The sequence below is a fragment of the Nelumbo nucifera genome, chromosome 4 (assembly GCF_055504915.1).
Source record: "Nelumbo nucifera cultivar China Antique chromosome 4, China Antique-T2T, whole genome shotgun sequence".
Taxonomy (NCBI): Eukaryota; Viridiplantae; Streptophyta; class Magnoliopsida; order Proteales; family Nelumbonaceae; genus Nelumbo; species Nelumbo nucifera.
Genome location: NC_142652.1, coordinates 72,356,125 through 72,372,511, shown reverse-complemented (window position 1 = coordinate 72,372,511; position 16,387 = coordinate 72,356,125). Strand labels below are relative to the sequence as shown.

Sequence of the window (16,387 nt, the reverse complement as noted above, 5' to 3'; positions counted from 1 at the left end):
GGATCGCCATTTGCTAGTATCGCCAAAGCAAGAGGGATCACCAGAGGCCATTGATGATTTGATCGGAGGGTGAAGCGCCGAAGGCCGTCGCCCATCGGTCCGTTGGGGAAGAACTGGGACTGAGAGAGATCAGAGAGTGGGAGTCTGAGAGAGACAGAGAGTGAGAGTTGAGAGAACTCAAAGAGAGAGGGAAAGAAAGGGAAAGCCAAAAATGGCTATTCTGCTTCGCCAGTCTAGCTGCCTGTTTGCCACTGTCAAACTAGTGAACTGAAAAATAACTGCCAACTGAAAAGTCTCAATTCACATTTATTAGATTTTCAAAAACAAAACAAAATATAATAATATATATATATAATACTACATAAATGTATATTATTGTATATATCGATTGGTTCAGTTAACTGTTAATTTTTTAAATAATTAATCGAAATCGAATTAAAACTATCGATTTTTTTAAGATATCAAGCCAAAACTGAACCAACCGTTAACCAATTTTTCGATTCGATTTCGGTTGATTCGGTTTTTCTGTTTTATTTTTTATTAACCTACTTGTAGGTAGGCTTGTAGTTTTACTTAAGGGTTCGAACGCTGTGAAATCTTCAAATCAGATTATCCGGTCGAAATTAACCCAACTTGACCGTCGTTAGTACAGTACGGTACCGGCAGTCAGACACAAAGGAGACCTCGGACCCCACTCCACTGGATCACGAGTCACGACTCAGCGCTTGCAAGTTGTAAACTAAGAAAAGTTTTATTTATGTAATTTGATTCCTACAAGTACCCAATAGTTAACAGATGCAGATTCAGATGCAGAGCACGATCCCCACCACACCAACCAGTTCGGTAAGCCTACTCTTCTCCCTTAAATCAAAAGCCACCTCCCCCAATTTCGGCCCTTTAACTCCCTTCACGCCTCCCCTCCTTATCGCCCTGTCTTTGCTTTGTTTGACGTTTGTTCCTCTTTTTCTTTTTTAATTGTTTTTCTTGAAGAGCGTTCTTTCTCTGGTCAGTGTTACAGATTTATTAGATTTAGAGAGATCAATCAAAGAAATGGCGAGGAAGAAAATCAGAGAGTATGATTCCAAGAGACTTCTCAAGGAGCACTTGAAGCGACTTGCTGGGATCCAGCTGGGGATATGCTCTGCTCAGGTATCGAGATCTGTCCTTCTGCATCCCGGTTCTGTTTTCAGGTCCTATTGTCATTTCCATTTCTCGCTTTCTCTGTCTTCCTGTCTATCTCCCATTTCTGCTTTCAATTTATAATTATTGCTCTAAGATGATAAAATAGAACTTTCTTCTGTATGCGAATGTTGCAATGATAATTTTGTTTCTATATAAACTAATGGAAGACATGCTTGGTACTGTTCCTGGAAAAAAATAGTTGCTGAAAAATGAGAATTTTGTTTCAGATTTTACTGAACGGGGAAATAGAACTCCTGTTGTGGGATATTAATTTAAATGGTATCCCATTAGGAATGCTTGGAACTTATTTTGCAAGGGATTGATTATCAATTTTACTTATCTGTATTTGTAAGGTAACGGAATCGACAGATTTCACTGAGTTGACAAACCAAGAACCGTGGCTTTCCTCTACAAAATTGGTTGTGAAGCCCGATATGTTGTTTGGGAAGCGTGGGAAGAGTGGTCTGGTTGCTCTGAATTTGGATCTGGCTCAAGTTGCAACCTTTGTGAAAGAGCGCCTTGGTGTTGAGGTGATTCTTAAGTGACATTACGCCCATATCAATTAGTACAATTAGCTTTCTCTCACATGGAAATTGTATCTTGTTTAGGTTGAGATGGGTGGGTGCAAGGCACCAATAACGACTTTCATTGTTGAGCCATTTGTTCCCCATGACCAAGAGTATTACCTTTCTATTGTCTCTGAGAGGCTTGGATCAACCATTAGCTTCTCCGAGTGTGGGGGTATTGAAATTGAAGAAAACTGGGACAAGGTACGATGGAACATGGAAGACCAAATGGGCATTTGCAGTTTTCTTCCTGCAAATGGTATTCCTTGTTTTTTTCCATATTTTTTTTCCTGATCTCCAAGGGTAATTGTTTGTTATGTTTATACAGGTTAAGACTATATTTCTGCCTACTGAGAAGCCTATGACATCAGAGGCATGTGCTCCACTGATTGCTACACTTCCCTTGGAGGTATTTTTAGCTTTTTCCCCTGGGGTGGTTTTCCTTGTTTTTGCATGCTATGGCATTTAACAAAGAAATTATATTACTTGGAATCTCTTGTATATTCTTACCATAAGGTGGACAATGTTTTTTGTTGGGCATTGAGTGTTCAAATGTTTAATATCATGTTGTGCATGTGACCTGCTTGTCTGCAAACATTTAAAGAGACAAAAAGGAAGAAAATGAAAAATTAATCAATGTTTTTAAAGAAAGTGTAAATTTTCTAAAGTTCTATATCCAATTCAACCATGCAATAGATGAAAAATGATTCTTGATTGGATGGTAATTGTGTACTGTTTACTGTAAAAGCCGCCACTTTCTGCCCTTTATGCATATAAAGAAAATCTTGATTTGTCTGGGACTTTAAACATTTTCTATTTATCACAATTTTTGTTGGCTCTGTTTATGAGTACATCATTGTTTTGTCTGCTTAAAATATGCTTATTATCTTGGTGCAGGTTCGAGGGAAAATAGGAGACTTCATAAAGGGTGTATTTGCTGTCTTTCAAGGTATGATCAGAAGAGTTGAACTCTCCCTCTCATTATTGAGCATATGCAACATTTCACTTATTTCTTGAAAAGACTGAAAACACTTTTTTAAAAGAGAAATGGTCCATGTATATTTTTTTTAGTAACTGTCTTTTTGTTGAGTATTTCTGCACGCTGATGTTCTCTTCATGATTGTTGATCCTCTGCTCTGTATTATTCTCAGATCTTGACTTCAGTTTTATAGAGATGAATCCCTTTACATTAGTAAATGGAGAGCCATACCCATTGGATATGAGGGGAGAATTGGATGACACTGCTGCCTTCAAGAACTTTCAGAAGTATTTTTTTTTTTGTTCAAGATCTAATGTAGACATACCACAGGTTTTTTTTTTTTTTTCCTTTCTCAATGAACACTACAGAGGGTGTTAGTCTTATAAAAATGCGCTATATTGTGCAGGTGGGGCAACATTCAGTTCCCACTGCCTTTTGGCAGAGTCTTGAGCCCTACAGAAAGCTTTATCCATGCATTAGATGAAAAGGTTACTATTTTTAACTTCTAGCTCATGTTTTAATTCTTTTGTTAGAAGATTCTTTTACTGGACTAACTGTATAAAAAATATTTTAGATGTTATTTCTTTTTGATGAAATAGTGAAATCACTAATGCAATATCAAGAAGGCTTCATTTAACTTCTTTCGGTGGAATGTTGTAGCAATTCTATTGCAGTTTCTATGGGTTCAGAAATCTTATTTGAGTTATGAAGCTAGTTTGATTCATTATAAACTAACGATCCAATCATTTCAGAAGACACTTGGAAGTCATTTTCATATGAATGTAAAGGAAACTAGGGCAGATAAGCACAGAAAATTTGATCTATAACTACTGATTTCCTTCATTCTTGATGTAAGAACCGTTTATTGTCCAGTAACCTGAAGCAACGAAATATACTGATGATGATGATGATGATTTTTGAGATGTGATCTAGGTCATTCACTGGATTAGAACCCCTTGAACGTTTTGGTCAAGAAATTCAAAGCTGGTGGCAATAAGAAACTTCTGGTCATTTTACTTTAGGTTTCATTTTAGTAGTGACACTCCTAATACACTGTCCTAATTGAAGGGAGTGAGAGATCCATCGTATGGACTCCCAAATCTTGCAGAATAAGGTGGGCGAATTTCAAAAATTTCTCTCCCCTCAATTGGGAATCACATTCCCTATTTTAGAAAAATCATATTTTTCAATGATCTATTTTGAACCATGAATCAAACTAGATCTGAACAAAAGCAGTAGGAGAGGATTATACCTGATACGGAGAAATAATATCTCCCAATGAAGGTGTTCACGCCCAAGGAATGATACAAAGACTGCTCCCACTGAAGATGGTGCAATGTAGGATTGAGCAAAATCAACAGTGTTCTCTCCAATAACCTAATCCTTCGCAAGAAATAGTAGGATGGCACGTGAGCACAGCTTTCTATCAGTCCCTTCACAAGGAACTGATGTCAAGATCGAATCTTGATTTCTCCCACTGAACTGGAGATCGAACTGGCAGGTGAGGCAGCGGCAGGAAGGAGGCGGCAAGAGAGAATTTTCGCAAATATGCTGAATTCTCTCTTCTGTGATTTCAGCTCTGAAGACAAGTGAAGGACTTGTGTTATGTGTCTAAAGGTGGCCGCCCTCTCCTCCTTTTATAGCCTTAAAGGGGTCAGCTCATAATCCCATTAGGAGTTGTTGATCCAAATCATATTTGGATCAGACTTCCCTTTAAGTGATAAGGGTAAATCCTTATCTTATCTGCAGATTGGATCAGCTTTCTCCTAATCTCATTAAGAGGTTTCCAGATCTGAATCACATTCAGATCTAGACTCTCTGAGTGGATAGGGTTAAGACCCAATCCTATCTGCTAATCCAATCTCAGAATTCGCCCCTTATTTAACTGATTAAATTAGCCCAGTTCAAAATGGGCTTTAGGCCCATTAAGGTTATGTGCTCACTTAACCTTCCTAACTGCTGCCCAGTTGGGCTTCCTTGTATGGCGTGGACCCAAACATTGATTTACACATCAGCCACATGGGTTTAACCCAACCTTTGTTACAAAGCCTGGCCAAATACACTGTTATGGGCAGTGCACCCTTGAAACCCATCACATGGGCTCTATGGGCCCAACACTTGCCCTAAGTGGTCCCTGGGCCAAGCCACCTTGTAACACCCAGGGATTGTGGGCAGATGCAAGATTAGCCCATCAGGTATTACCCTCAATGATCTTACACTTAACCTCTCAGCCCATAATGATCAAACACTGCCCGACAAGAGAGGACCTCTCCCTCGGTTGCAAGGAACAGTGTTGCACTCTCTTCTTATATGGATCTTGGGAATTAAAACCTTTTGCAAATATTTTGGAAACCATAATATATATACTTTTATATCTCATATAAAATATAATTTGCAAAACAAATCTCAACGATTGAAATCGGCTGCCGGCAGTCTTGGTTTCCATCAGAGAGAGTGCATCCCCAATCATTACCTTTGTCCGACAAAGGGGCTGATTCTGTCACTATGATCACCCACTCAGATGAATTTTCAGACTGTCCCAACATACCCAGGTTTTGACCCTCGCTAAGGATCTCACTTATTGGTACATCAAAGACAGCCCAATCCGACACCTAGTGCAGTATCATAATCGAGTCTAGGGGTCGGGTGTAACTTTCCAGTTTTGCCCATTAATCTCCAAGGTCCAGAGCAATACTGGAAATCTAGTCCGGTTCAAAGATTCAATTAATCCTACACTTCATGTGCCTTGGGTCTCACCTTAGCGGCTGAGACAGGCCACCCCAACCGACTCGGTGGAACATCAGTGTCAGCCTTATCAGGATAGGTCTCCCCAGACCGACCCACTGGCTGTGAACATTCTAAACTAACACGAATCTCATTAAGTGCCCAGTTTAAGGGCATTACACAAAAACACACCAAAGGAAATGAATCAAATATGTACTTTATTCATTTACAATAAACTCATAATGTACATCATTCTGATTGAAGCTAAGGGCATACAAAAACTGTCTAGCAGCTCCCACTTGCACTTAGGTCCAATCTGGTACAAGCCAGAGTCCCGTGCTTTCCACGTGTTTCTCAAACACTTCTTGTGATAGTGGCTTCGTCAATGGGTCTGCTACATTTTTCGCTGATGCGACCTTCTGAATCAGGATGTCCGCTCTACCAACAATCTCCCGCAGTACGTGGTACTTCCTCTCGATGTGCTTTGACTTCGAGTGGGCTCGTGGCTCCTTAGCCTGAGCAATTGCTCCATTGTTGTCACACAACAACGGGATGGGTGATGTGCTAGATGGAACTACTCCCAACTCGTGAACGAACTTTTTCATCCACACGGCTTCTTTGGCAGCCTCGCTTGCGGCAATGTATTCGGCTTCGGTCGTGGAGTCTGCAGTGGACCCCTGTTTGTTGCTTTTCCAGCAAACAGCACACGATCCTATCGTGAAAACATATCCAGATGTAGACTTTCTATCGTCTGGATCCGATTGGAAATCGGCATCAGTATACCCGTGGATCTATAGTGAGCTACCATCGAATACCAAACAAAACTCTTTTGTCCTTCGAAGGTACTTAAGTATGTTTTTCACAGCAGTCCAGTGCTCCTGCCCTGGGTTGGCTTGGAATTTGCTTGCCACACTCACTGCCTGAGCAATGTCAGGACGAGTGCAAGCATGGCATACATGATGCTCCCTACGGCTGAGGCATAGGGAACGTCTTTCATGCCCTCAATCTCCTCATAGGTCTTGGGAGACATCTTCTCGGAGAGAGTGACTCCGTGCCTGAAATGAACATTTCCTTTCTTGGAGTTCTCCATGCTGTATCTTTTGACTATTTTGTCAATGTAAGTAGATTGGGATAATCATATTATCTGCCTCGATCTATCTCTATAGAGTCAAAGACCCAGTATATAGGAGGATTCTCTAAGATCTTTCATGGAGAATTGTTGTGAAATCCATACTTTCACCGTAGTTAACATTCCTACATCATTCCCAATGAGTAGAATGCCATCTACATACAGAACCAAGAAAGTAACCTTATCCTCACTGGTCTTCCTGTAAACACAGGGCTCATCCGGATTCTGCTTGAAGTCAAACGATTTGACAACAGAGTCAAAACGGATGTTCCAACTCCTAGAAGCTTGCTTAAGTCCATAAATGGATCTATTAAGTTTACATACCATGTGTTCTTGACTTGCAGCAATGAAACCTTGCGGCTGCTGCATATAGATATCTTCAGTAAGATCTCCATTCAGGAATGCAGTTTTGACATCCATTTGCCAAATCTCATAATCATGGTATGTTGCTACAGCTAGCAGGATCCTAATGGATTTAAGCATGGCCACAGGCGAAAAGGTTTCCTCATAATTGATGCCCTCTTTCTGAGTGTACCCTTTCGCCACTAGACAAGCTTTGAAGGTCTCAACCCTACCATCGGGGCCCTTCTTCCTCTTGTAAATCCACTTGCAACCAATTGCTTTTACCCCGGAGGGCGGATCTACTAGGGTCCAGACTCCATTGGTCTCCATTGAGTCCATCTCAACTCTCATGGCATCCACCCACTTCTGGGAATCTATGTCCAACATAGCTTCCGCATAAGTCACGGGATCCTCCTCACTAGTCAAGGTTTCCACCAGGTAACTATCCTGGTCATAACCATAACGGACTGGTGGCCTGGATACCCGAGTGGATCTTCTAGGTTGGTCACTACCTGGAACTTGTGGGACATCTCCCACTGCTCCTGAGCTCTCTTCATCAAGAACTATTTCCTGATGATGGGTGTCCAGGATGTAATCGGTTTCCAAGAATTGTGCATTTCAGCTGCAGAACACCTTCTGCTCACTTGAGTCATAGAACAGGTAACCCACAGAGCCTTCTGGGTAGCCTATGAATAGGCAACGACTGGTCTTGGATTCCAACTTGTTTGCACTCGTTCTTTTAACGTGTGCTAGACAACCCCAAATCTTCAAGTGTCTGACACTTGGTTTCTTTCCGGTCCAAAGTTCATATGGAGTGTTCGGAACCGATTTGGTTGGAACCCGATTCAGCATGTAAATCGCAGTCTCTAATGCGTAACCCCAAAAGGATGTGGGTAACTCTGAGTGTATGAGAAGTGACCGGACCATATCCAATAAGGTTCTATTCCTCCTCTCTGAAACACCGTTAAGCTGTGGTGTAGCAGGAGGAGCCAATTGTGATATTATCCCATTGTCCTTTAAGTAGTCCCTGAATTTGTCAAAGAGATATTCGCCACCTCGATCTGGTCGAAGGGCTTTAATTTCTCTCCCTAACTGTTTCTCGACCTCGTCTGTACTCTTTGAACTTTTCAAAAGATTCAGACTTATGTCTCATTAGGTACACGTAACCATATCGTGAGAAATCATCTGTAAAGGTGATGAAATACACGTGTTGATTGCGTGTCTTAACACTCGGGGGACCACATACATTAATATGTATAAGATCAAGTGTGCCTATACATCTTTCAGGCTTACCGTTAAATGGTCGTTTCGTCATCTTGCCTTGTAGGCAAGGCTCATAAGTGGGAAGATCTTCTACAGTTAGAAAATCCAAAGGACCATCCTTTACCAACCTTGTGATTCGGTCAACACCGATATGGCCAAGTCGGTAATGCCACAGGCACGTGGGATTAACTGTATCATGGACTCTTTTCTTGGGGATTTCAGCTGACGTAGTTTCGGTTATATTAGTTTCTAGAGAAGGATGTAGAACATAGAGACCGTTCTCTAGTTCCCCGTATGCGATGAATCTGTTGTCTCTTTTAATAATAATCGTATTACTAAAGAAGACAGAATAACCATCCGCACACAGTTTTGAGACAGAAATCAAATTTCTTCTTAAATGTTGTACATAAAGGCAATCTTTCAGTACAATTGTTCATTCTCTAAAAATTAACTCCACGGTTCCTATGGTCGCGGCTGCAACACTTGCAGAAGTCCCCAAGTAGAGCGTAACTTCTTCTTCACTCAGCCTTCTGCTTACCTTGAACCCCTGCAGTGAGTTACACGCATGAGTTAAAGCCCCGGAGTCAATACACCAGGACGCTGAAGCTACCAATAAATTGGTTTCTATAACACAAGATTCGAAATTACCTTTCTTGGATTCCAGGTAGGCAGGACAGTTCCTTTTCCAGTGGCCGGTCTTCTTGCAGAAGTGACAGGCATCTGATGCTTTGTCTTTCTTCTGCTTCTTACCCTTAGTGGCTTTCTTCTGAGGCTTCTTTGCCTTCCTCTTTCTCTTGCCTGTCTTGCTAGCTTCAACAAGCATAGCTACAGGCTCATCCTTTTTAATCAGTTCTTCTGCTTGTTGCAACATATTGCTGAGCTCTTGTAAGCTGACATTCAGCTTGTTCATGTTATAATTCATGATGAACGGATTAAAGGAATGAGGCAAAGAATTAAGGATGGCGTCTATCTGGGTCGCAAGGTCCAACCCGGATCCAAGAGCTTCAAGCTCATTGATGTAGCCCATCATCTGAAGACAATGGTCATGAACTTGTTGCCCTTTGGACATTTGAGCGGTCATGAACTGTTTCAAGACATTTTGTCGAGTAGAACGATTCTGCTCTTCATACATCGTCTCGAGACTGTCCAATATGTCCTTGGCAAGTTCGATCTGATCGAACTGCCTCTGTATTGGATTGTCCAATGAGGCAATGATGTAACACCAGGCAAGGGAGTTTTTCTCCTCCCAATCCTGATAGTCTCTCATTCGGGCCTCAGAAGCCCTATCACCCGGACGCTCCGGGGTAGGATTTTTAGCCACTTTGTCTAACTTTTCAGAAGTTAGGACCAGCATAAGGTTCCTATACCAGTCGGCATAATTCGGGCCCTTCAGCTTGTTGTCATCAAGAAGCTTTGCAAATTGTTCGTTTGCCATTTTCTGATAAAAGAGCAAGCATCAGTCCACAACCTAATTTGATTCATGTTCATTACATAGATATGGCTTTTAATCTACGTTCCATTCCCATTTATTCATCTCTGAGATTTCCCTCCCATCTCAGTGACGGAGACTACGAGTTGTCTCTGTAAATGTTGGAAATCACATAGGGTGCATGGAGCCAACTGTTTCAGCTGCATAACCCCACCACCCTTCTGTGAAGGATCATATCCACTCATCATATGAGCTTTCCCTTTGGCCTCTGTCAGACAAGGTTCAAAGTCGTTTTCAGGTAAACCTTTCTGTCCAGTGAGTGCTTACCCATCATATTCGTGAACACCAAGGTACCGTGAGAGAGTTCACATTTTCTGGTGAAGCCCCTCCCACATCGGTCTATGACGCCCCTATCATCTTATGAAACACTCGGACAAGCCCAACAACAAATGGATAGCCCATTTTCTGGTGTGTTTCCTCATTACTGAAGGACTCATCCTCATGCTAATGATGGAAGGCCTTTAGAGAGTTCATCATATGAATCTCCCTATCACATGTACTCATATTAGCTGGAGGGAATAGTAATTATGCCCTAGTTTGATCTAGGTCAAACCAAAAGTGGCTTCCATTGACTTTCATAAAGCCAGGTTCCGGTGGGCCCAAATCGGCTAGGGTTCCACACGTATCCTCTCCATGAGGGGTGGGGCCCATCACTGAGGGAGGTCATCCAATGACCAAAAGGGACACCATGGCAATGATGTGCATTCAGCCATGGGTGCGCAAGAGCCACTGTCGAAAATGCATAGACCAAGTTCTTATGGTTCATGCTTGAAGCACATCACATACAAGGATAAATTGATCCAATCAATTAAATATCTGTAAAGCCCATTTTAATCCATAATATTAACCATTAATATTATCTAGGTATATGGGCTGAATTAGGGTTGATCAGTTCAGCCCATATAACTTAATCCGCGAAGTGGGCTTTAGCAGTTTTAACAACTTAAAACTGGGCCTTTACAGATTGGGCCGAATTAAACATTTAATTAATTATCAATCCTCAGGCCCATTAGTGGGAAAAATAGGGCTGACATTCAGCCTTGATCGAACCCTAGATTCGGTCCAACCAGTTTGGACCAATCTTGTTCGAATGGGTCTAGGGTTTGATCTTAATTAAAGATTTAATCCAAGAATTAATTACTGATAAAAAAAACAGGCAAGAATCAGTCAAATAGGGTTGTTCGCACAATCCGTCTTGTAAAGCAGAGGTTAGATCACAGGTTGCAGTTTCATAAATTGCGCAGATAGCGATTCTCCCATCTACGAAATCTCCTCTACGCCGCCATCTTCGATCCAAAAAATATAAATAAATAAATAGAAAACCTAATTTCTATTAATAATTACATCAGATCAAATGCCTATACATTCAGTCTAAAAATAAAAAAAAAATATTTTACAGACCAAATGTAATAAAATAATTAAGAAACTGCAAAATCGCAGGTTCCCTGTGTCAATCAAGATTTCGATCTCCATGTGTACGAACAACCCATAAATCAAGAAAATTATAAAGAACAGTTCTAAATAATAATCAGATTTATAAAAATTAATTTCAGATTAATCGCCCATTAACTGGAAACAAATTTTCCAGAAAAACATCATATCTGCGCAAATCGGGTAGAACACATTCTGCCCATTTGCGTAGGTTTAGATTTGATCCAATTTGGTTCAAGACTTTAACTTGGCTCTGATACCACTGAAGGGAGTGAGATAAGGTGGGCGAATTTCAAAAATTTCTTTCCCCTCAACTGGGAATCGCATTCCCTATTTTAGAAAAATCATATTTTTCAATGATCAATCTTGAACCATGAATCGAACCAGATCTGAACAAAAGTAGTAGGAGAGGATTATACTTGATACGGAGAAATAATATCTCCCAACGAAGGTGTTCACGCCCAAGGAAGGATCCAAAGACTGCTCCCACTGAAAATGGCGCAGTGTAGGATGGAGCAGAATCAGTAGTGTTCTCTCCAATAACCTAATCCTTCGCAAGAAATAGTAGGATGGCACGTGAGCACAGCTTTCTATCAGTCCCTTCACAAGGAACTGATGTCAAGATCGAATCTTGATTTCTCCTACTGAACTGGAGGTCGAACTGGCAGGTGAGGCAGCGACAGGAAGGAGGCGGCAAGAGAGAATTTTCGCAAATGTGCTGAATTCTCTCTTCTGTGATTTCAGCTCTGAAGACAAGTGAAGGACTTGTGTTGTGTGTCTAAAGGCTGCTGCCCCCTCCTCCTTTTATAGCCTTAAAGGGATCAGCTCATAATCCCATTAGGAGTTGCTGATCCAAGTCATATTTGGATCAAACTTCCCTTTAAGTGATAAGGGTAAACCCTTATCTTATCTGCAGATTGTATCAGCCTTCTCATAATCTGATTAGGAGGTTTCCAGATCTGAATCACATTCAGATCTTAGACTCTTTGAGTGGATAGCGTTAAGACCCAATCCTATCTGCTAATCCAATCTCAGAATTCGCCCCTTATTTAACTGATTAAATTAGCCCAGTTCGAAATGGGCTTTAGGCCCATTAAGGTTATGTGCTCACTTAGCCTTCCTAACTATTGCCCAGTTGGGCTTCCTTGTATGGCATGGGACCCAAACGTTGATCTACACATCAGCCACATGGGTCCAGCCCAACCTTTGTTACAAGGCTTGGCCAAATACACTGTTATGGGCAGTGCACCCCTGAAACCCATCACATGGGCTCTATGGGCCCAACACTTACCCTAAGTGGTCCCTGGGCCAAGCCACCTTGTAACACCCAGGGACTATGGGCAGATGCAAGATTAGCCCATCAGGTATTACCCTCAATGATCTTACACTTAACCTCTCAGCCCATAATGATCAAACATTGCCCGACAAGAGAGGACCTCTCCCTCGGCTGCAAGGAATAGTGTTGCACTCTCTTCTTATATGGATCTCGGGAATTAAAACCTTTTGCAAACATTTTGGAAACCATAATATATATACTTTTATATCTCATATAAAATATATTTTGCAAAACAAATCTCAATAATTGAAATCGGCTACCGGCAGTCTTGGTTTCCATCAGAGAGAGTGCATCCCCGATCATTACCTTTGCCCGACAAGGGGGCTGATCCTGTCACTATGATCACCCACTCAGATGAATTCTCAGACTGTCCCAACATACCCAGGTTTTGACCCCCGCTAAGGATCTCACTGATTGGTACATCAAAGACAGACTAATCCGACACTTAGTGCAGTATCATAATCAAGTCTAGGGGTCGGGTGTAACTTTCCAGTTTTGCCCATCAATCTCCAAGGTCCAGGGCAATACTAGAAATTTGAGATGTGATCTAGGTTATTCACTGGACTAAATCCCTTCGATTTTTTGCTCAAGAAATTCAAAACCGGTGGCAATAGGAAACTTCTGGTCATTGGACCATAGGTTTCATTTAAGTAGTACCACTCCTAAGACATTGTTCTAATATCCATGGGAATCTGTTCTTGTAGTTTGTAAGCTTATCCATTCTCTCCCAAACTTGAATGTTCTGTTAATATATTTTTAGGGTCTATTTTGGAACTCAGCATCTATTTCAACAGTAGTAGAAGGCAGATTCTCTAACCAAGTACATGGGCACATTGCAGACAAGTGCATCCTTGAAATTCACTGTTCTGAACCCCAAGGGACGCATCTGGACGATGGTTGCAGGTGGTGGTGCTAGTGTTATATATGCTGATACTGTAAGTATACTCACATTTTTTTTCCTTCTTTTTCTTTGATTTGCTGTATATTAGTATCAAAGTCTGGTTTGAAAATGCTTCATGAGGTAATGGTGCAGTTATCTTTTCTACCACCTGTAAGTTGTTGGCAATTGGAATGCTTCAAGTTCTTTGATGTTAAACTCCCATAACTCTGACATCTTTCTATCTGTTCAGGTTGGAGATTTAGGTTATGCATCAGAGCTTGGGAACTATGCAGAATACAGCGGAGCTCCAAATGAGGAGGAGGTTCTGCAGTATGCCAGAGTAGTTATTGATGTAAGAACCTTTAAACCTGGATACTGGATAAGGTTATAACCTCTTTGTTTTGTGTGCATTTAGCAACTTTTGCATTTTGCATTTACTGTGTAAACACATCTTTTGCAGTGTGCTACTGCAGAACCTGATGGTCGTAAGAGAGCACTTCTCATTGGAGGTGGTATAGCTAACTTCACTGATGTAGCTGCCACTTTTAATGGCATTATTCGGGCCCTTCGGGAGAAGGTATGCCAGGGTTAAAAACTTTCTTTTGTGTCATCATCATCATATCATCTAATCCTTGTCAACTATATGGGATCGGCTACATAAATCCTCTTTCTCCATTCCATTCCGTTCAGTGCCATATCCATCATTGAATTATGGGCGCTTAAATTATTGTTGCTACTTCCACCCAAATCCTTTTTGGTCTACCCCTAACTTTTCTAGCCCCTTCAACTTGTAGCAGACCACTTTTCCTAACAGGTGCTGTAAATGGTCTTCTATGCACATGACCAAACCATTCAGTCTACTTTTTCTCATTTTATCACCTATTGGAGCTACTCCTAGGTTACATTTTATATGCAGGAATCGGCTTTCTTTTGTGTGGTTTTAATATTTTATGTGTTTAAGTTCGTAACAATTCTGGCATGCAGGAACCCAAGCTGAAGGCAGCAAGAATGCACATTTATGTTAGAAGAGGTGGCCCAAACTATCAGATTGGTTTAGCAAAAATGCGTACCCTGGGTGAGGAGCTGGGGGTTCCCCTTGAGGTATGAGGTCACGACACAATCTGATTTTTCATAATGAGATCACTTTCGATCAACTAGACTGTTTCCAAGATTTGAAACCCTGGTCACCTAGGTCACAATGGAACAACCCAACCATTTCACCAAGGCCCACCCTCTACTGTTACCCTATAGCTTAAAATGTAAATGTAAACCAGTAAGAACATTAAGAGTATTATAATTCTTCCTTAAATAGCATAAAAACTATAAAACTTTTCTTCTGAATGGCTGAAGAGCTTTTATGTTTTCATAGATGATGTGGTTTTGTTGCATCAACCTCGCAGGTTTATGGGCCTGAGGCTACAATGACCGGAATATGCAAGCAAGCAATTGATTGCATTATGTCAGAGGCATAAAATCCTTTTTGAATTTTTGTGTCATAGTCCTAGATTTTTTGGTCCTTGTCCAAGAAATATTTTAGCTCGTGGTGTTACCTCTTAAGGAGGTGGCTCGATTGGATTGCTGTAAAATCTGAAACATTATTTCTTGGTTATGAAATCATTTACTACAATAGGACTGTGCTATAGTTATACTGTTTTCACTTTTCATTAGCTACTATAGCTTCCAATTATGTTTTGCTCTTCTAGTTAAGACTTCTTTCATTCTCATTCATGTGGCAATCAAAGAATTTGTTGTGAACTGAACTGTTGGATGGGCTGCATGAACCCAGGATGTACTGCTGCTTTCCTTTTTAGTTGAATTGAGAGAAATACCATCGTTGGATATATTGGTTTCAACTTTCAACTTAATTCATGATTTGTTGGCTTTCATCATATACAAATAACAAATCGGATGGGTGAAAGGATGTTGATATATTACGGCATGGCAGTTGTGGGTCAATATTGGATTTTGCCCATTTGGAAAATGGTTATAGATAAAATGAAAGCTCCCGCTTAACCTGGCCATTGAATTGAACCACCAAAACCGACTAGTTTCCTATTTAGCTTGAATCAGAAAGGGTCCAGTTCTGGTTTTTACCCAGTTCAACTAGCAGGAGAATTTCTTTTTCTGATTTTTTAAAGGCCATTTATCCATTGTTTGTATCAGCTACCCGTAAATTGTAGAAAACGGTTCAAAATGTTGATTGTCTTTGTAAACCTACCGGTGCTTAAACTTTGGAAGAGCCAGGGGTGTCCAATTGTCCATCAACGTTTCAGCGGTTTCCAGAAAATGGAAGATGTGGAAAAACACTGTAGTTGTTGATAAATTTTTTTTTCAAAACAAAAACATTTTTGAAATCCAACAACTGCATGCAGGTTTCTGATAATACGCACGTTTTTGAGAACTCATTTTTGATGTTTTCAGAACGACGAAGCATTTTTCACAATTTCTATAGCCACGTGGCCTTGGAAATGCAAAACGTACATGGTAAGCGAACTTCAAGTTCAGAAAAACTTGTTTGTTGAAGAAGTGGCCCGGCTTTTCTGAAAGCCACAACCCATAAAATGAAGTACCCGTTTGGGAAGGCTTTCCGGACACGGCAGCTTCTGGCATTCTAAGCTGGGCTCCATCCACATGGAAATGCCATAAGTTGTGTTTGGTGAAAATTCCAAAAATGTATCTCCACGTTTTGGACATGAAAAATGCAACTGTTATTATTACAGTTCAATTACCATAACTCATCTCCACGTTGCAGTTGTTCTTTTTTTCGCAAAAAGTAAACCTTGGAGAAGCTCGGATGGCTGTTAATTAAAAAATCGATCTATTAATAGTGAAAGTGATTGCAATTTGTTATCAACAGTTTAAAATATAATTTATACCTCTCCTGACAGATAACCTGCCCTGAAATTTATCTCTAAAAACCTTCCTTAACGCTTGGCATAAACTATGCTTAGGGTCCGTTTGGTTTGCAGTTGGAATCGGAATTGAAATCAGAATCGAAATTCTATAATGGAAATCGGAATGATTCATTTTTAGTTTATTTGGTTCAGACAAGAATAGGAATGTGAA

General features: G+C 40.7%; 1 protein-coding gene across 2 annotated transcripts; it reads left to right on the top strand.

The window, feature by feature from the left end:
• The first annotated feature begins 601 nt into the window (after window positions 1–601).
• On the top strand, window positions 602–14,948 carry LOC104611252 (ATP-citrate synthase alpha chain protein 3). 2 transcript variants are annotated; one of them, XM_010278234.3, is made up of 13 exons: window positions 602–843; window positions 1,011–1,149; window positions 1,536–1,712; window positions 1,791–1,952; window positions 2,077–2,157; window positions 2,646–2,697; window positions 2,900–3,014; window positions 3,134–3,215; window positions 13,281–13,376; window positions 13,572–13,673; window positions 13,782–13,898; window positions 14,306–14,422; window positions 14,722–14,948. In XM_010278234.3, the coding sequence occupies exons 2-13, from the start codon at window positions 1,051–1,053 to the stop codon at window positions 14,791–14,793; spliced, it is 1,272 nt and encodes a 423-aa protein (XP_010276536.1). In that variant the 5' UTR covers window positions 602–843; window positions 1,011–1,050; the 3' UTR covers window positions 14,794–14,948. The 2 variants fall into 2 exon arrangements, with proteins under 2 accessions (XP_010276536.1, XP_088759311.1); XM_088903185.1 differs by lacking the exon at window positions 602–843 and having other exon boundaries at window positions 892–1,149.
• Window positions 14,949–16,387: the final 1,439 nt, after the last annotated feature.

What these genes read in the sequence shown, in the direction of transcription:
- LOC104611252 (XM_010278234.3), top strand. Translation starts at nt 1,051, where the DNA reads ATGGCGAGGAAGAAAATCAGAGAGTATGATTCCAAGAGACTTCTCAAG. An exon ending in AAGAGCGCCTTGGTGTTGAG is followed by an intron (nt 1,713 to 1,790) that starts GTGATTCTTAAG and finishes TATCTTGTTTAG; the next exon opens with GTTGAGATGGGTGGGTGCAA. An exon ending in TCCATGCATTAGATGAAAAG is followed by an intron (nt 3,216 to 13,280) that starts GTTACTATTTTT and finishes GGCACATTGCAG; the next exon opens with ACAAGTGCATCCTTGAAATT.